The 19,639-nt window shown below is 34.5% G+C and overlaps 1 protein-coding gene across 2 annotated transcripts in view; it reads left to right on the top strand.

The window, feature by feature from the left end:
• The window catches only part of LOC106874285 (calcium-dependent protein kinase C), a 344,185-nt gene that overhangs the window by 182,874 nt on the left and 141,672 nt on the right, over nucleotides 1-19,639 (top strand). For both annotated transcript variants that reach the window (XM_052966508.1, XM_052966507.1), the window contains exon 4: nucleotides 1,290-1,398. In XM_052966508.1, the coding sequence (XP_052822468.1) occupies nucleotides 1,290-1,398 (109 nt within the window). The remainder of the gene's footprint in view (nucleotides 1-1,289; nucleotides 1,399-19,639) is intronic.

Below are 19,639 nucleotides of genomic sequence, written 5' to 3' on the forward strand. Positions count from 1 at the left end.
GGTTAATAAGAATAAATAAATAAAAACCTGTAGAGCCTGGGCACCACCTTGAGGCATTCGTAGTTAAATGAATCAGCCCCAGCACTTTATTTGTTAACGTTTGGTACTATTTTATTAGTACTTTTTGTCGAACTGCTAAGTTATGGTGGCATAAATACAAATGCCAGTTGTCGCGCAGTAGTGAGAGATAAACACAGACACAAAGACACACATGCACACAGGTTTCTTCCAGTTTCTCTCTACCAAATCCACGCACTAGACTTTGGTCAGCTCTAGGCTATAGTAGAAGACACTTACTCAATGTGCCATGCAACAGGACTGAACCTTGAACCATTTAGTTGTGAAGCAAACTTCTTACTACACAGCCAAGCCTGTACCTATATGTAGAGAGAAATGTTTTATTGATTTCATTCATTAAAATTGTTACTCTATGAATTGAATTAAAGAGGGCACTCCATGGATGTAACCCTACAGATTGTTATTTATCTATTCTTATTAATGTTTTAATTGTTATTACTTTAAATAAAGAAACTATTAATTCAGAGTTGCTGTCTTGGAAGTTTGGGAACCTTAGATTTGCAGCTGTAAAAAGTTAACATTGATATTGGTTCCCAGCCATAACTATAAATATATATCTATACATATATATATATATCTTGATCTTTTTGTTAAGCCAAGCAACAGAGAAGAAAACCAAGTGCCTGTTTTCTAGAGATGGTTAATCAAATATATTTATAACAAAAGCTACAATGAGTCTTTTCATCATCAAACATTTGTTTTACATCTGGGAATTGAATAAATCAAGATAGTGTTAACATCTGACCATGAAGGACTGGGCTAGCCATGAATATTTTATGTCCCAGTGAAAGTTGAACCCAAATGTATGAACAAAAATGAATTAATGGATCTCTGCCTCTGTCTTACTCTTTTCGTTTGTTGTCTCACCCCCACCTCTCTCTGTCTAGAAAGAATGAATGATGGAAGGAAGGGATGAAAAGAGTTGTAGTAGATAAAAATAAAACCATTTTTATCTGCCAAAGCAGGTTTTAATTTACTTCATATATTGAATTTTTAATTATATGCTTATGTTTGTCAACCTATTATGCAGAAACCAAATTTAGCCAACATAAATTACCAATATTTTTCTTTCATTATTAACGTACCCAAATGAAAGCTGTGTACATAATTTCGGAAATACACTTGCTTCAATTTAAAAGAAAATGCGGAAAGAAACATCACTTCTCCATTATTATTATGATAGATTTATTTTTAAATTTTGTCTTCTCTAGGCTACCAAACTTCATAGATTCAAAGTGCATTCATATGGTAGCCCAACTTTCTGTGACCATTGCGGCTCGCTACTCTATGGGCTGATTCATCAAGGCTTCAAATGTGATGGTAAGTCATTGTTTTCCTTCTATATATTTTGTTATTGTTTCTCTTGTTAAAATAAAACTGTATTTAAAAAAAGTGAAGATTTTAGAATCATTGCAGCATGCAATTAGAACCACCACAAGATATTGTTAGAAATGAATAGGCACTTATTATTCAAAGGACTCTTTCCCTTTTCTCTGTTGCTAAACTGTTAAAGATTTAGGATGCAAAAAAAAAAATGAAATATTTTTTTAAAGCTGTGAACTATCTTATCTCTTTTTTAAGATCTTCTATCTTATCTCTTTTTTAAGAAGATTTGTAAAATAGTGAATGTAGCTTAATTTGTGCCTCAAGTTATGCCATGCTTGATGATTCCAAAGGAGTATAAAACTTTACTGTACATGGTTACCAAAGAGAGAAGAAAAAATTAAGAATTCTATTTCATTTAATGTAAGAAAAAGAAATTAAAAATCAACAATGCAGATTCTCTAACTTAACTTTAACGTAGAAGGGATTATCTTCTCTTTAATAGCAAATCACTACCACATGTGTACAACTATGTCACCTCTAAATAGTATTCTGGGATCTATTGATCTTCAAATAGTGAATTACTAAGTTATACTGGGAAAGACTTAAGCTAGAAGCTTATAATTTCGAAGCTTGTTATCAACAAGAATTAATTTTGTATTTCTACGTGACTGCCAGCTTAACTGTGTTACACTAAAATTAGGCTTTGCTGATACAGTTAAAAATTAAGACTGATTTGCTTTAAAGGGTTTGGAAAGTTTCAATTTTATCTATGAATAAGGTCGAATGTTACCAGTCATCCTGTCCTAACACTCCATGATACTTGAACTGTATCCTATTCACATATTGCTTGATTGCCCAACTTACTTCATCTAAGTTACCTCAATGTGATATCTTCAGTTAATATTTTTTTTTTAATCAGAAAAGCTAGGCAGTACCACTGTCCCCCTCCCCCAAGCTCTCTATATGTTGTTAAGACCAATGCAGTTGATGTTCAGTTCCAGAACACTACAATTCTTGATAGAAAATATAGGGGACGAAATATTTTAGTGTGGAATTCGGTAGGTGGGAAGGAATAAGAAAAAAAGAGAGAAACCATATAAAACTTTGATGAAAGTAGTATACAACTTCCTATTTCAGAGAGTAGAGATTGTTATAGTAATAGCAAAAGAATTATGGAGGAGAAAGATCACATCTATGAGTTAGTGGTTCTAGTGTGTTTGTGAGTCAGTGTTTGAGTGATTATAGTATGTTAGTGGATGTATTTTACAAATCAAATGTTTTTACAATTTCTCTTAAATAATGTAGTTTGTATTTTAGTTTTTTACATTTTATTAAGGTTTCTTATTATATTGTTAATGTTTTTTCTCAAAAAAGCCATAGCACATCTGTCATCAAGCTACTCTTCAACACTCAGAGCAGTGAATAAATTGTACGTTAACACATTCCTTCAACACCTGGATTATTTATCATATTCGGTTCTGACTTCATCAGGTAATAATCTGATACAAATAGAATTCATCAGAGAAGAAGGCTGTAGGTTATTCCTAATTTGAGTATAATTATCAAATTTGTTAACTGTCTGTTGGAGGTTTTCGACAGCATTTGTGACTGTACTAACATTCATATGACTCCAGGTCTAAATGATGAATAGCTCAGTGTCTGCAATAACTTTTCCAGAAATTTAGCTTTGTGTTCAACACTTCATATTTTATAGTTTTCGTTAGCTAAAACTATCTTCGAAATACAGTTACCTTGTGGTTAACATCCCCTAAACCTCCTTCTCCTCTTTTCCATTTACCCTATTTTTGACTGAACTGACACTCTTGTAGGAGTTACACATTGCACCACACCCCACCTTCCTATTACAGGTTCATCCAACTTCATTTCTATCTGTTACTTTGATGTACTAAGGTCCTTACATTATAGGGTGTGTGTGTGTGATCAGAGATGGTTGAAAGGTTAGAAGTTTGCTTCAGAAACATGGACACCTGCATTGAATTCCGTCATGCACTCTCTGCAAGTATCTTTTATAATAGCCTCAAGCTGGTCAGAGTTATATGAGAAATGTTTTGAGGTGAAACTGTGTGGATTCCCATTGGAAAATATGTAGATGGATTGTAGATAACAAGCTTTGTCATACACACTGTTATACTAAATCTGCCTAAAAATTGTTAATGATGCATGTGACTTTGAAACATTCGACTCTTTACATGCAATTAGTGAATAGATCTCTTGTTTAAAAATCAAAACCACTCATTGCAGAAACCAGCACGGGACCCTTCATTCTTAGGTATGGGTGTGTGGTAAGAAGTTTGCTTCCCAACCACATGGTTTCAGATTCTGTCCCACTGTATAGCATCTTGGGCAAGTGTCTTCTACTGTAGCCCTAGGGCAACCAAAATCTTTGTGAATGGATTTGATAGATGGAAACCGAAAGAAGAGAGTGATGTGTGTGTATGTACATACACACACACACACACATACATATACATGTGTTTGTCTGTCTAAGTAAAAAGTGTTATTTGTAGTTGATGCTTATACTGTAAAAGTCAAATACATGTGTATAGCTCCAAATCAGTTAATCTTACTATTAGGAGTGACACTTATAGGTAGGAATACTCGACAAAGAAATGCTGAGATCATATTACAAATTTTGGTCAACATTATTGCTGTATAAAATTATGGCCTTACTCTAACAGATTCATAATGGTCATTGCAACCAAAACTATCATAAATCACATTCTACTCTTAAACTTTGAGAACACGTATTGACTGATGTAGTTCTAGATACACTTTGTCTGAATAAAAAATGGGAGATTTAAATTGCCGTTGAAATACCTTTAATCATAGATATGCTTTCTGAGATCCAACTTGGGGCTAAGAATAATATTGTCATTGTGTATTATGAATAGTGGTATAGGCACAGGCATGGCTGTGTGGTAAGAAGCTTGTTTCCCAACCACATAGTTCTGGGTTCAGTCCCAATGTGTGGCACCTTGGGCAAGTGTCTTCTACTTTAGCCCCAAGGCAACCAAAGCCTTGTGAGTGGATTTGTTAAAAGGAAACTGAAAGAAACCCACAATATATATGTGTGTGTGTGTTTGTTTGTGTCTGTATTGTCCACCACCACTTGACAACTGGTGTTAGTGTGTTTACATCCCCATAACTTAGCAGTTCTGCAAAAGAGATTGATAGAATAAGAACTAGGCTTTAAAAAATACTGGGGTCAATCCATTCGACTAAAAGTTCTTCAAGGTGGTATCCCAACATGACTGCAGTCTAACAATTGAGACAATTAAAAGATAAAAGATTGATATATATACAGTTTACAAGTCTGAATTTTTAAACTTATCCAACTTCTATCAAACCAATAGCAAAATCTCTGAGAAGTTTTTGCTATAATCGAATGATTTCATCTCCTACATGAAGCTATGGAGTGGGCATTTGTCTATTGCTTCAGTTGAAAGCAAATAACCCTGTGGTTGTTTTTTGTTGTTTTTTTTTCTACATCAGAATGGGTTATTTTCAGCTTTGTTGTAGAAACTGTCTGCCAGAATGTTTGTGTTGCCATGCTGTTAGTTTCTATAGATGAGTATGTTGTGAAGCTGTAATGGAAAAATTCTTGACACTCTGTATGAATAGGTGGAATTTCACTCTCACCATATTTCTGTAAATTCTGCTGCTCTGTCAACAACAGTGAAATAATACTTAGTAACAAGAAACAAGAATGCCATATGCTTAAAGAATTGATAGTTCTGCTATTTATCAATTTTCTCATCTCATCCATTCTTCTTAATTTCTTATCTTCTGTCCATTCAGCTTCTAACTTCAAACACTTTTATTATTTTTATCACTATCTTCATCATCATCCTCATCATTATCATCATCTTTTGCAACAATACTCATTTTGTTTTGCTGCCGTCTACAATCCTTATTTGCAAATATGACAATAACTGGTTTGCTGTTGTTTGTCTGGTGGCAATTTGAAGACAGCTGTTTATTTAGTTCAATTTAAGCTGGATTTGTGTAACTTAACTGGCAATGAACCACACACTGACTTTTGCATAGGAAAAAATATTGTCTTGATGATTAAGGGATGCAATGTACTACATTATCAACAAAAAATCCCTGTGGAAAGAGTAAATCATGGAGCCAGTATATTAGCAGTGAATAGAACCCTATTCATTTAAGTGCCATTAAACTCAGGACATATTTGTATGTTTATAAAAGATTTGTGAGAAATTGTGACACATTGGCCCTTTTATTAACATATTTCTGTTGACATATAATGCCTTTGTTTCAATTAATTTTTGAGATAATGAAGGAATTTATTAAAATAACTTTGTTGTTATTAAAATGATATCTGGCACATTAATTAACATAAAGTTTTGATGGAAGATTAGGATTTAGATCACTGTAAAACATAAGCTTGTGTCTTAGAACCGGGGATGGTCTCAGGCAGGTTGATATCAAAAGGATTAATACGTTTAGAGATTATACTGATTATAAGCACAGGCATGACTGTGTGGTTAAGAAGCTTGCTTTGCAACTATATAGTTTCAGGTTCAGTCCTACCATGTAGCACCTTGTGCAAGTGTCTTTCTGTTATAGCCCCAGGCCACCCAATGCTTTGTGAGTGAATTTTCTTGATGAAACTGTGTGGAAGCCTGTCATATGTGTGCGTGTATATATTTATATATATGTATACACACACACGCGTGTGTGGGTGGGTAGGTGTTTTTGTTTAAGTCCCCATAACTTTGGCAAACAGAGGTGAATAGAGTAAGAACCAGACTTGAATACTGAGGTTGATTTGTTCAACTAAACCCTTCAAATGCAGTGTCCCAGCATGGCTCCTGTCCAATGACTGAAACAAGTAAAAGAGAACAGATAAAGGTAAAATATTGAAAAAACTGTGGCCTTGTGCCAGTTTCAGAAATCAATGATTCAGTACAAACAATAGGCTAAAACTGTATTTGATGTACAATACCCAGTCATGTTTTTCACAAAAGCTCCTTACCTTAACTTGAACCATTAACCATACTAACCATGACCACCACCACAACTGCCACACAATAATCATTTACCTTTTTCAAACTAACAGATCAACTTGCATAGTACAATTAATATTAATTGATGCATTCATGTGTAAAGTAATCGTTCCTATTTGATCACAAACACTCTACTCAAACCTTCCTCTCCAGAAGTTAACTCACTGGAACTTTCTGTTCACCCATGTCAGTCTCTCAGTGAATGATCTCACAAAAAAGATCATAACTCGCCAGCCAATGCAGCATATTTTTGAATTTCAGATAATATGAAAAGGCTAAAGGAAGTGCCTATTTCTGCAATGACTAAACTATATGAGTACAGCTGGTATATACATACATACATACATACATACGAATGTGTGTGTAGATATTCACCTATATATATATATACATATAGGTGCAGGCATAGTTGTATGGTAAGAAGTTTATTTTCCAGCCACATGGTTCTGGGTTCAGTCCCACTGCATGACACCTTGGCCAAGTGACTTCGGGTATAGCCCCAGGCTGACCAAAGCCTTGCAAGCATGTTTGGTAGACAGAAACTTAAAGAAGACCCTCTCATGAATAGATAAGTATATATCTACATGTGCGTCTTTGTGTTGTATTTGTCTCCCACCACCACTTGACAGCTAGTGTTGGTTTCTGTATGTCACTTAGTGGTTTGACAAAAGAGACTGATAGGATAAGTACCAGACTTAAAAAAAAAAGCATTGGAGTTGATCTGTTTGACTAACCCCATTGAGGTGGTGCCTCAGCATGGCCATAGTCCAGTGATTGAAATAAGTATAATATAAGAGATATATATACATATACACAAACACATCATTTGATGTACGCCTTCTGTGAAAACATGGTTGGATGGTTTGACTGGAACTAGCAAGTCAGAAGCTTGCACCAAGCTTTATTGTCTGTCTTAACATGGTTTCAACGGCTAGTTGCCCTCCTTAATGCTTACCACATACACATATATACATACATCAGCATCATCATTTAATGTCTGTTTTTCATGCTAGCATGGGTTGGATGGTTGATCAGAGCTAGTAAGGCCAGGGATTGGACCAGGCTCCATTGTCTGTTATGGCATGGTTTCTATGCCTGGACACCCTTCCTAATACCAACCATTCTTCAGAGTGTACTACATGCTTTTTATGTGACACCAGTACTTTTAATGTTGCATCAGCCTGAGTGCTTTTTATGTGGCACCAGCACCAGTGCTTTTAACATGAAACCAGCATGAATGCTTTTTGTATGTGGCACCAACTCTGGTATCACTTCTGCTGTGGTGGATGGGTTCAATTCTGCTGACACACTCATACATAAATATGTACACACACACACACACACATTTATATTTATGTGTATGTATGTTGTATACACACATGTATTTATACAGTCAATATAAATGTTGGTTGATTAATTTCTCCTATCATACTTTAAATCACATAGAAAGAGGGTAAAAGAAAAATATATGCACATACACACATGTATGTATGCATGCATATTTATATGTATGTATGTATGTATGTATGTATGTATGTATGTGTATGTATGTATGTACTCAGAACAAATGTTTTTTTATAATTCTCAGAATATGGTAGTTTATTTCTCATTCTGGTTCTCATACTGTTTTCTAGCATAAAGCTCAAATTGTTCTGTTGACACCCTAATGTAAATGATATTCCATTCTCACCCACAGAATACAGTGAAGTTGTTTGTTGTGGAACCTCAGCTTTTAACCTTACTGACAGCCCAAGAACCTAATTGATCATCATTTATTTATTTATATATTAATTTGTTTTGACCTCTCATCAGTTAAAACCTTACTCAGTGTTTAATTTTAGGAGAACTCTGTAACCTCAGCTGTTCATGTTAAACATCTTAGTCTTAAAGAGACAAAAAAATAACATTACTATCATCAACATTCTCCTCATCATTCTTTTTATATCATTATCGCATGTGTGGTAGAGTCACTGCTATCCATAGTAGTATTAGTAATTATTTCTTTTGTAAACAAATTAAAAACACAGGCATGGTTGTGCAGTAAGAAGTTTGCTTCTCAACCATATGGTTCCTGGTTTACTCGGGCAAGTATCGTCATCTACTTGAGCAGTGGGCTGATAAAAATCTTGTGAGTGAATTTAGTAGATGGAATTTAAAAGAAACCTATCATATACATATGTTTGTAGGTGTATGTTTATATGCATGTAGGCTCATAAAAATGTGTGTGTGTTTTACTGTGTCTGTATGATAATTGTAAACAATTGCCATGCATGCAATGTGCTTTGTTTCCAATCTTCCATAAAAACATGTCTGGTCATGGTGATATATTACCTTACTTGGAAACAAGATCCCTTGTACAAGAAGGGCGTCCTGGCATAGAAAATCCCCCTCAGCAAATTCCATCCAACCCACACAAGCATGGAAAAATTGATGTTAAAATTATGCTGACTTATTATTATTATTATTATTATTATTATTATTTCAATTTTGTTTCCATTTTTTGCTGAGTGTCTTCTCAACACCTAGGGCAAAGAAATTCACTGTATACATTGGTAGGCCATTAAAATAAACACACCAAATTGTTCATCTACAAAGTCAAGATATATGATAGAAGAAAAAGGAAAAAAGAAAGAGAAATGAAAAAAAAAAGAAAACACAGGAGAAAAGGGAAAGAAAATTCACAGCACAATGCTCGTTTCAATATGTGTAACATCCCAGTTAAAACAATCTTTTGCACTTCTTGCATGGATGGTAAGCAAGGAATCATTCTCAAATAATTTTCAAGCTCCTTGTTTGATCATTCCAAGTGCTCCTACAATCATTGATATTGTAAGCATCTTGACATGCCACCTTTTTTTTTTATTTCAATGAACAGATCTTTATATATTCTGAGCTTGTCAAATACTTTTTCGATGAGATATTATTATTCTTATTAATATTATTAAGAAAGGAGCTGACAGAATCATTAGCATGCTAGGCAAAATGCTTAATGGCATTTCATCCGTCTTTATGTTCTAAGTTCAAATTCTGCTGAGGTCAACTTTGCCTTTCTTCCTTTTGATGTTGATAAAATAAGTACTAGCTGAACATTGGGATCAATGTAATCGACTTGCCCCCTCCCCTGAAATTACTGACATCATGCCAAATTTTGAAATCGTTATCATCATCATGATTATTATTTTTATTACTATTATTATTATTAAGATGGTGAGCTGGCAGAATTGTTAGCATGCCAGGCAAAAAGCTTAGCAGCATTTCATCTGTCTTCATGTTCTGTGTTCAAATTCCATTGAGGTCTACTTTCCCTTTCATCCTTTCGGGGTTGATTAAATGAGTACCAGTTGAACACTGGAATCAATGTAATCAACTCATCCTCTTCCCCAAAACTGCTGCCCTTGTGGCAAAATTTTGAAACCATTATTTATTATTATTGTTATTATCATTATTATTATTATTATTATTATTATTATTATTATTATTATTAAGGTGACGAGCTGACAGAGTCGTTAGCATGCCGAGCAAAATGCTTAGCAGCATTTCATCCGTCTCATGTTCTGAGTTCAAATTCCACCAAGGTTGATTTTTGCCTTTTATTCTTTCAGGGTCAATAAAATAAGTACTAGTTGAACACTGGGGTCAATGTAATCAAGTTATCCCCGCTCCCAAAATTGCTGGACGAAATGCTTCTAAGCATTTTTGCCCAGCATGCTAACAGTTCTGACAGCTTGCCACCTTATGTAATTACGAGATGAACCAAGTACTCAACTAGTTCTTACTTCATCTACCCTCAGAACATAAAGATGGGCAAAATACCGCTAAGCATTTTGTCTCATGTTAATGATTCTTCCATGTCACTGCCCTCATAATAATAACAATAGTAATAATAATCTCTGATTTCTAGCACTAGACTGACCAGTAATTTTGTGAGGAGGGCGAGTTGTCCATACTATCAACTCCAGTACGTGACTGGTACTTTATTTTTATTGGTCCTGGAGAGATGAAATTCAGACTGTTGACCTTGGCAGAATATAGAAAACTGACACAAGTGTCACAAAAGAGTTTTTTCCAAACTCTAAGGGTCTGACCATCCACCACTATCACATTGATAATGATGATGATAATAATAATTCATTCTTTTATTAGCCACAAGGGCTCACATACAATAATAATAATCCTTTCTACTATAGGCACAAAGCCTGAAATTTTGGAGGTGGGGAGTTAGTCAATTACATCGACCCCAGTGCATAACTGGTATTTATTTTATTGACCCCAAAAGGATGAAATGCAAAGTCAACCTCAGCGGAATTTGAACTCAGAATATAAGGAAGGTCAAAATGCTGTGAAGCATTTTGCATGACATGCTAATGATTCTGTCAGCTTGCCACCTTAATAATAATATAATGATTGTAATAATCATTTGCACAATAGGAACAATGCATGAAATTTTGTGCTCAGCTGGTATATAAGATGAAAGGTAAAATAAGTCTCGGCAGAATTTGAACCGTGAACATAAAGAGCCAAATAAAATGCTACCAAGCATTTTGTCGAATATGCTAATGATTCTGCCAGCTCAATGTCTTAATAATAATAATAATAATATTCATTCTAATATCCACTATCCCATGTTTGCATGGAACGAACAGAATTTGTACTGCCAGATGCACTTGTTCCCATCCGTTGCCTGTTTCCAAGTAATGTAATATTCCCCCAAACCAAGCATGTTTTCAAGGAAGATTAGAAACAAAAGATCTTAGTTACCTGAAAGTTACATTCATTTATTACTATCACATGAAGTCAAAGCAAGGAGACAGTAACACACACACATGTACAACAGGTTTCTTTCAGTTTCGCTATACCAAATTCACATTCAAAGCTTTGGAGCTATAGTTGAAGATACTTACCCAAGGTGCTATGCAAGGGGACTGAACCCAAGACCATGTGGTTGGGAAGTTAACTTCTCACCACACAACTACACTTGCGCCTGATAATATCTTTAACAATAGTGCTTTATCACCCAGGGGCCTTACTATGTAATACAAATCCTATTTCATTCATACTGTAAGATTACAGAATGTGGAAGTGAATATATACAAACTACAAAGTTCAAGAAAAAAACTTCCACTACTTCTTGCATAGCAGTTTTGTTAGCTGTACATAATAATTGAAGTAATGATTGATCAACTTAGTTCTGCTGTCTAGTTGCAGTAAAAATAGAACATATTTGAGAATTATATTATCTAAATATATATGAAAATTACAAATCTGGTATGTGATAGGAAGATGGCTTCGATACCCTGATACTTGTCTGCCTAGGCTAACAAAGATATCAAGAAAAATTGCTCAGATATTATAAAAGAGTGAAAAGAAAGCAAATATGTGGCCTACTTTTATTCATGTGTCACATAATTTAGGTTATATAAAAATTAAATAAGTTACTCTTTTACTTGTTTCAATCATTTGACTGCAGTCATGCTGGAGCACTGCCTTTAGTCAAGCAAATCGACCGCATGGCTTATTCTTTGTGAGTCTAGTACTTATTCTATTGGTCTCTTTTGCTGAACTGCAAAGATATGGGGACGTAAACACGCCAACATCGGTTGTCAAGCAATGTTGTGGGGAGAAAAACATACACATAAATATATATATACCATCTGCAAAATCCACTCTTAAGGCTTTGGTCAGCCCAAGGTTATAGTAGAAGACACTTGCCCAAAGTGCCATGCAGTGGGACTGAACCCGGAACCATGTGGTTGGTAAGCAAGCTACTTACCACACAGCCACTCCTGGATCACAGTCATGTAAAGAAAAGCAAAATACAGAAGAAAGATTATTTTGGATCATATCTTTGAAGCATTGAGAAATTTGAAAATAAGTCTTTTTGAGAAACTTCATGATACAAGTACATAATGATACAATCACATCAGCATATCGCAACACAGTTTTTTGTACAGATGTTGATAGCTTTAATAACTGTTACTACTGGTAATTACAATAGTAAGTAAAATAGTAAAAAAAAAATAATCAGATTTTGACATGTTCATATTCTATTTAGTAATTCAAAATATATCTATGTTGATTGCATATATAGATATATTACCAATGTATCTATATGTGTTTTGTACTGCCATTGTTAATACTTAGCTATAGTTACTGCAATGCAATATTGAACATATGTAGATATAATGGTTAATAATAAAAAATAATTGAATAATAATCATATATACAACTACTGTAGATAGTTGTATTAAGTACATTCAAATGCTGACCACATTTGCATATGTAATACTTTATCATGCAAAATACATTAAAACAGTCATCACTTATGTAAATATAATAGTTGTATAACATAGTCAAATGCTAACCATGTATGTAAATATAGTGGTTAACATTGCAAACTGTGTTCAAGCATTGATTACGTGTAGATATAATCAATGATGGAAGTGAGTTTTAGGAACTAGAGGTTGACTGTGGTCATTGAGACTGGGGTTAGAAAGGAGAGGTGTTAGATGCTTTATGAAACCCAATGATGGTGATGACAGTGACTTGTACCCTTCTGTTATCTGTGTTTCTGTACATCTAAAATTCTAATAATGTAGTTTGAAGAACAGTTATATGAAACTCCATAAAAAAAAAGAACATCACTACTTCTGTGAAAAAGAACCTGTGAGCTGAGAAGTAGAGAAAGTCTGTTCCATTTTTATCACTGGTTGTAACAGTAATACAAAACACTATTGAGTTACTGACAATATATGTAACTGCAACAGTTCATATTATATTGGGTTGGCAAGAAAGTAATTTCGTTTTTCACAAATAGATAGAATTACGATTTTCTTGATGAAACAACGTTGGCCTTCCTTGGGGCAGGTGAGGAGGAGTGTTTCCACTGCATGGATTGTCTCTTTGTCTCTGGCCCAAAGTGACGAACCCAGTACTCATACTGGATTAGGAAATGCTCAAGGAAACCAGCTAGATCTGCCTCAAACAATGTCAGATTTTCCTGTGGTGTGATCAGCCTGGTGCACTTTTAATCAAGTTTCAGAAGATGTGACACCCATCAAGCAGAAACCTTTATTATATTAAGTTCATTGTGCAGGATATTCTCATCTATCTAGTAGGATATGTTAATAGCATTGGCTATTTGATTTATAATCAATCACCTGTCATCCAGTGACATGATCAATGTTTTTCTTGGTGGCAGTTACAGAACATCCAGATCTTGGGTCATCTTCAAGACTCTCCCTTACCTTTCTGAATTCAGCTACCCAGTTTGCACTGTTGATAAAGCTGGAGCATCATCCTCTAATGCACAAATGTCCTCAGGGGCTAAAGCCTGTTTCTGCAGGTACTTGATAACACCACTATGTCAAATTTTGTCCAATTTCAAGAGAAATCACTGTTAGTTACATCTGAAGTCTTCTTTGAACATTTAGATATCAGTTTACCTGGAAAGAAACAATGCAGTTGTAAATAAGAAGAGTTGAAATTAACACATGTAAGATTTCATAGCTCTAGCATCACCCTTTCATAGACAACCTCATACTCTCATTTTGCTCATCAACTTATCTGTTATAAATTTCTACTATATTATTAGTATTATTGTTATGACTGTTATTATTGTTGAGTTCAAATGCTGCTGAGGTCAACTTTGCCTTTCATCCTTTCAGGGTTGATAAATTAAGTACCAGTCAAATACTGGGGATCAATGTAATTGCCTACTCCCCTCTACCCAAATTTCAGGCCTTGTGCCTATAGTAGAAAGGATTATTATCATTCTCCAACACATAGATCTTTTACAGTTGATTTGTTTCAATTATTATTATTATTAAGGCAGTGAGTTGGCAGAACTGTTAGCATGCCGGATGAAATGCTTAGCGGTATTTCATCTGTCTTCACATTTTAAATTCAAATTCCGCTGAGGTTGACTTTGCCTTTCATCCTTTCGGGGTCAATAAAATAATTCCCAGTTGAGTATTGGGGTTCATGTAATCAACTATCCCCTGCTCCCAGATTTCAGGCCTTGTGCCTCTAGTAGAAAAGATTATTATTATTATTGTTGTTGTCATTCTCCAGCATCTAGATCTTTTACAGTTGGGTTGTGTGTAATTATGTTTCAGCTCCCACTCATAGCACAACACTTTTCTCAGCAAATGAGTTGTTCCAAGCACCACTGCCATTTGTGCACTCCCTAATATATCTGGTATGCATAAGATCTCAGGTATCGCATCTGGATTCTTTGAAATTGTTTTGCATGCACTGATAAAAAAACAAAAGGGGGATACTTGACTGTTGCTCAACAAGTCCTGGTATTTGACTGCCTTCATTCTTTTAGTGATTTCAACATTCCAGTCAGCAGTATGTATGTATTTGTGTACAACAGTAATATCCGGGCAATTATGCTCCACATGCTTGTATGTAAAAATGGTCGTGTCTCATGTGAACTTCACCCACACACTTATTCTCAACCAAGGTCTGTGGAATGTGGTCATACCACTTATTTATGCATGGAAGATCATGTTGTTGTTGCTTCTGCTGCTGCTGCTGTTGTTGTTGTTGTTGTTGTTGTCGTTGCTGTTGCTGATTGTGGGATTCTACCAAGATATGAGATCAGACAGATCACTAATGACCAGAATAATTAAAATGTTGGGCAGAATGCTTTGAGGTATTTGTCCTGGCTGTTGCATTCTTGGTTCAAATCCTGTTGCAGTCACCCTTACCATTCATTCTTCCATGGGTGATAAATAAATTACCAGTCAAGTACTGAAATTGATATGATCACCAGTACAACTCCACATAAATTTCTGATTGTGTTTGAAATTATTATTAATATTATTTTGGAGTTTAAGGCAGCAAGCTGGGCAAAATGCTTAGCAGCATTTCATCCATCTTTATATTGTGAATTCAAATTCCACTGAGGTCAACTTTGCTTTTCATCCTTCCATGGTCAATAAAATAAGTACCAGTTGAGCACTAGGGTCAATGTAATTGATTTACACCCTCCCTCGAAATTGACGGTCTTGTGCCAAAATTTGGAATCAGTTTTATCTTGAGGATTAATGCAGCAAGCAAGCAGAATTGTTAGCGTGCTGGGCAAAATGCGTAGCAGTATTTCATCCATTTTTATGTTCTGAGTTCAAATTCCGTCAAGATTGATTTTGCTTGTACCAAAATTTGAAACCAATGTTATTTTGAGGGGTTTTTTTCTGTTTTTGTAGTCTCATCTAGACTTTTCACTGCACCACCTAGTGCATTCCTATATTTCTGATGCATTATAATAATGAGAATATACTTTATTTAATGTGAAGGTATTGGTAGTAATTTTTAATTTTTTTTCATTCTTTTATTTTACTCTTATTTGTTTTGTATCTTTTGTCATAGTACTGGAAGGTGATTGTGAAGAATATGTGCTGTGTAAGTTGTGTTGTAGCTCTGGGAGATAGTGGTATAGAATATAGACTGTGACTGTATATTGTGCTAAAGGTGAACTATTTATTTATACAATCATTCTTATGGAGGGAAAATTATTTGCTCACAAATCACAAGATGTGATCTCCCTCTGGTCACTTCAATGAAGGTTTGAACTTAAAACTTCAATTGTCATTGTTATTATGTTAATTATGGCCGTCATGTTCAAAGTGGTACTGTAGTGACTAGTGGGAAATCATGTTTAGTGATGCATACACAATTATTTTTCCAATGAATAGTAGGGGAAAAGAATTATAAGTTCATTACGAATAATTAATGACGTATTTAGGAGGTAATTGTGTACAATATGCACTGTGTAAGTTGTGGCATGGTAATGAGATGATTAAATACTTCAGTTCTGATCGGTTACTGACATCTACAAAGCTCAAGTAAGATTTACATTAAAATACAGTACACATCTATGAGATGCTGCTGCTGCTACTACTACACACTAACATCCAAGACTGAATCAAAAAAGTCATTTGAATGATTAGCAATGATCCGTTCACACTCTGTTAACTCACAGGTGTGGTGTTTCTTTTCTTTACCTCTTCTGCATTTACAATAGCCTGTGCTCTTTCGAACTAGTAAGTTAAATGCTTCATCTTTGCAGATGCACTTAATATAATAATTTGGTCTGCAGTCTTATCACTTTACCTCACACACCTCAGAGATTTTTTTCTAGCAAAGCAGCCGGCCGGAATTTCTTCTTTCTATTTTTGTGTTTAAAAAAAAAGTCAACCAACAAAAATTTATAAAGAACACTAAGTACATCAACTTCACTAGTTTGAGAGGGCTTGGAATGATCATGAGTTTTGTCTTTTCATGTTTCACTAATATATAAAAGGAAAACATATGCAGGCATGTGCACACACACATACACACACACACACACATGCACCCACACTTACATACACATAGACACAACATAGAAACACAGAAACATTGGTTTCGAATTTTGGCACAAGGCAAATTTTGGCACAATTTTGGGAGAGGCAGTTGCATTAATTACATCTACCCCAGTATTCAACTAGTACATATTTTATCAAGCCCAAAAGAATCGAAACCAAAGTTGACTTTGGTGGAATTTGAACTCAAAATGTAAAGACTGGTGAAGTACCACTAAGTATTTTGCCCAGCATGTTAATGATTCTGCCAGCCCACTACCACCTCCCTCACACACATATATTAAGAAACACATACACACTCTTAACAGTTTCACAGTTTCATACACATAATAATGCCAGGTAGTTACTTCAAGCTGTTCAGGATCTTGACTGGGAATCTTATTTACACACATGCACACACACATGCGCACGCACGCACACACACACACTTACTCACACTCTCTCTCGCTCTCTCTTTTCCTCCCTCTCTCTGCATTCCCAAAACAAGAGCATACAAATATGTGTGTCCTGATGAGCATAAGGACACTGAAAATTGTATCCTGGTGATCTTCAGGCAAATGCGTTCACCCATGCAGCTTCTAGGAGGATTTAGAGAGAGAGAGCCAGGTTTAACTTTACTACAAATGCCATTAGAGACTGTGCATCTTTTCATTCTCACCAACACCTCTTCATTTGTTCGAAAGAGTTTTGGTTGAATGAATGAATAAGCAAACTTGCTATGTGTAGGAAAAGAGTATTTGGACATTGCTGCCAAACGGAGACACCATTAAAAATGAAGCAGACAAGGCAAAAGTGAGTGAGACAGGATAGTTGCTGGGGGGAAGACAATCTTCTGGAACTAATAATGTTTGGACATTTATCACGTATTTACAGTTAATATAATGATTATTAAATAAAGAATTATATTGGGGTTATTGTTTATTTTTTCTGGAGATGTTTTTTATATTTAATTATCTTTATTTTTTTTTATTTATATTTCTTTTCTTTTTTTTTTGTATTTTTTCTTGAACAAAAATCTTTAATGCCGTCACATTACACTGCTGCTAACAAAACCAAAAGCAATAATAATAAATACCACAATAATAAGGCTAGCTTGTTGTTGTTTTCATTACTGTTATTGTAGTCAATAATATCATCATCTTGGTTACAGTAGTAGAGATAATAGTAGTAGTTGTTGTTTATTGCTGCTGCATTTTTTTGTTGTTGTATTCTAATTAAGTGTAACAAATTTATTAGCTTTACTGAAAATGTAGGGATAACAATAATATTTATAATTGTTATGAGAGCAATTGCAACTATGGTGATGGTTCTAGCCATAGTTATGATGGTGAGTGATGTATTGGTTCTAGTGAAAATTGTTGTTGCAGAAGTTGTGGTAGAGGTGGTGGTGGTATTGGTGGTAGTTAGTTGGTAGTAGGGTGGTGGTGATGGTGATTAATGCTATGGTGATCCAAGCTATAATAGCTTGGTTTTTTTTTTTTTTTTTTTTTTTACAATGGTGGTGTTCATACTAGATAAGATGATTATGATGTCAGTTGTTTCAGAGGTGATGATAGGGGCTGTGATGAGGGGAAAAACAATCGTGTTGTTCTGATGATACACAGATTGGTAAAGTAGATGGTTATAAAAAAATAATACACTTTTTTGTTTTCTGACAGGTATGCAGTTCATAATACTGTTAATTTTACATGGAGAAATAAGGCATTGAGCTGGTAGAATTGTTAGCATGCCAAGCAAAATGCTTAGCAGCATTTTGTCCACCCTTATATTTTGAGTTCAATTACTACCAAGGTTGACTTTGCCTTTCATTCTTTCAGGTTTGATAAAATAAGTACCATTTGAACACTGCGGCCAATGCAATCAACTTACACCCTTGCCCTGAACTTGCTGGCCTTTTGCCAAAATTTAAAACCAATATTATATGGAAAAATTTTTCCTTGCTTTCCAAGAAATTATATCCAATAAAATGCAATATTGATAATGCCTTTAGATTTTCATACAATGCTATTGATATCCAAAAATGGTAGACATAAGAAGCAACAAGATCCATGACTTACTGAATTCATCATCAAAGCAACTGATAAGCCAGTATCTTTTTCTCATTTTGAATGACCAACACAACGAATGTTTAACTGCTTTACATAAGATTCATGTTCACTTGCTAAGGAACTATATGTTCTGGACATTTTCAAATATCTATATTACATATATGAGATCCTATTGCATTTGTATTTCATATACAGAATAACCCTCTGAGATATTTTCCTCTTAGCCATGTTATTGATATTCACAATCAGTATCACTACATAATGTTTATTTCAAGATATATATACATATATGTACATATATATCAATATGTATGCATATATGTATATACATGCGTATGTACGTATTGAGCACTCTTAGTCTTGCCAAGTAGATTATGCTGTGATGAGAAATTCTAAAAAGACCTAAATATGTCCGTTGCTTTCATCAGTTGTTATTAAAGACCAAATCTCACTCGTATGTACCAATATTGAATAATGTAGTTTCAGAATTAGTACCTTTTTCTTTTTTCTTTTTTTTTAACTATACATTAATCTTACCTTATTAGAATGTACTAATGTTGTATAATATAGTACACTTGTATATATTTTTCAAAATCAATTGTAATTTTGTTGATATTATCTCCCTTGTTTGAATGCTTAAAATTTTAAACACTCCTTAAGGAAATTTTTTTGCTTTTAATTGCATAGTCTCAGTTGATGTAAGTTTTTTTCAACTCAAATTACATGTGAAGCCTACCACAGTTTTATACAGGTGTCCCTCTGTATG

The sequence above is a fragment of the Octopus bimaculoides genome, chromosome 3, assembly GCF_001194135.2.
Source record: "Octopus bimaculoides isolate UCB-OBI-ISO-001 chromosome 3, ASM119413v2, whole genome shotgun sequence".
NCBI classification, from domain to species: domain Eukaryota; kingdom Metazoa; phylum Mollusca; class Cephalopoda; order Octopoda; family Octopodidae; genus Octopus; species Octopus bimaculoides.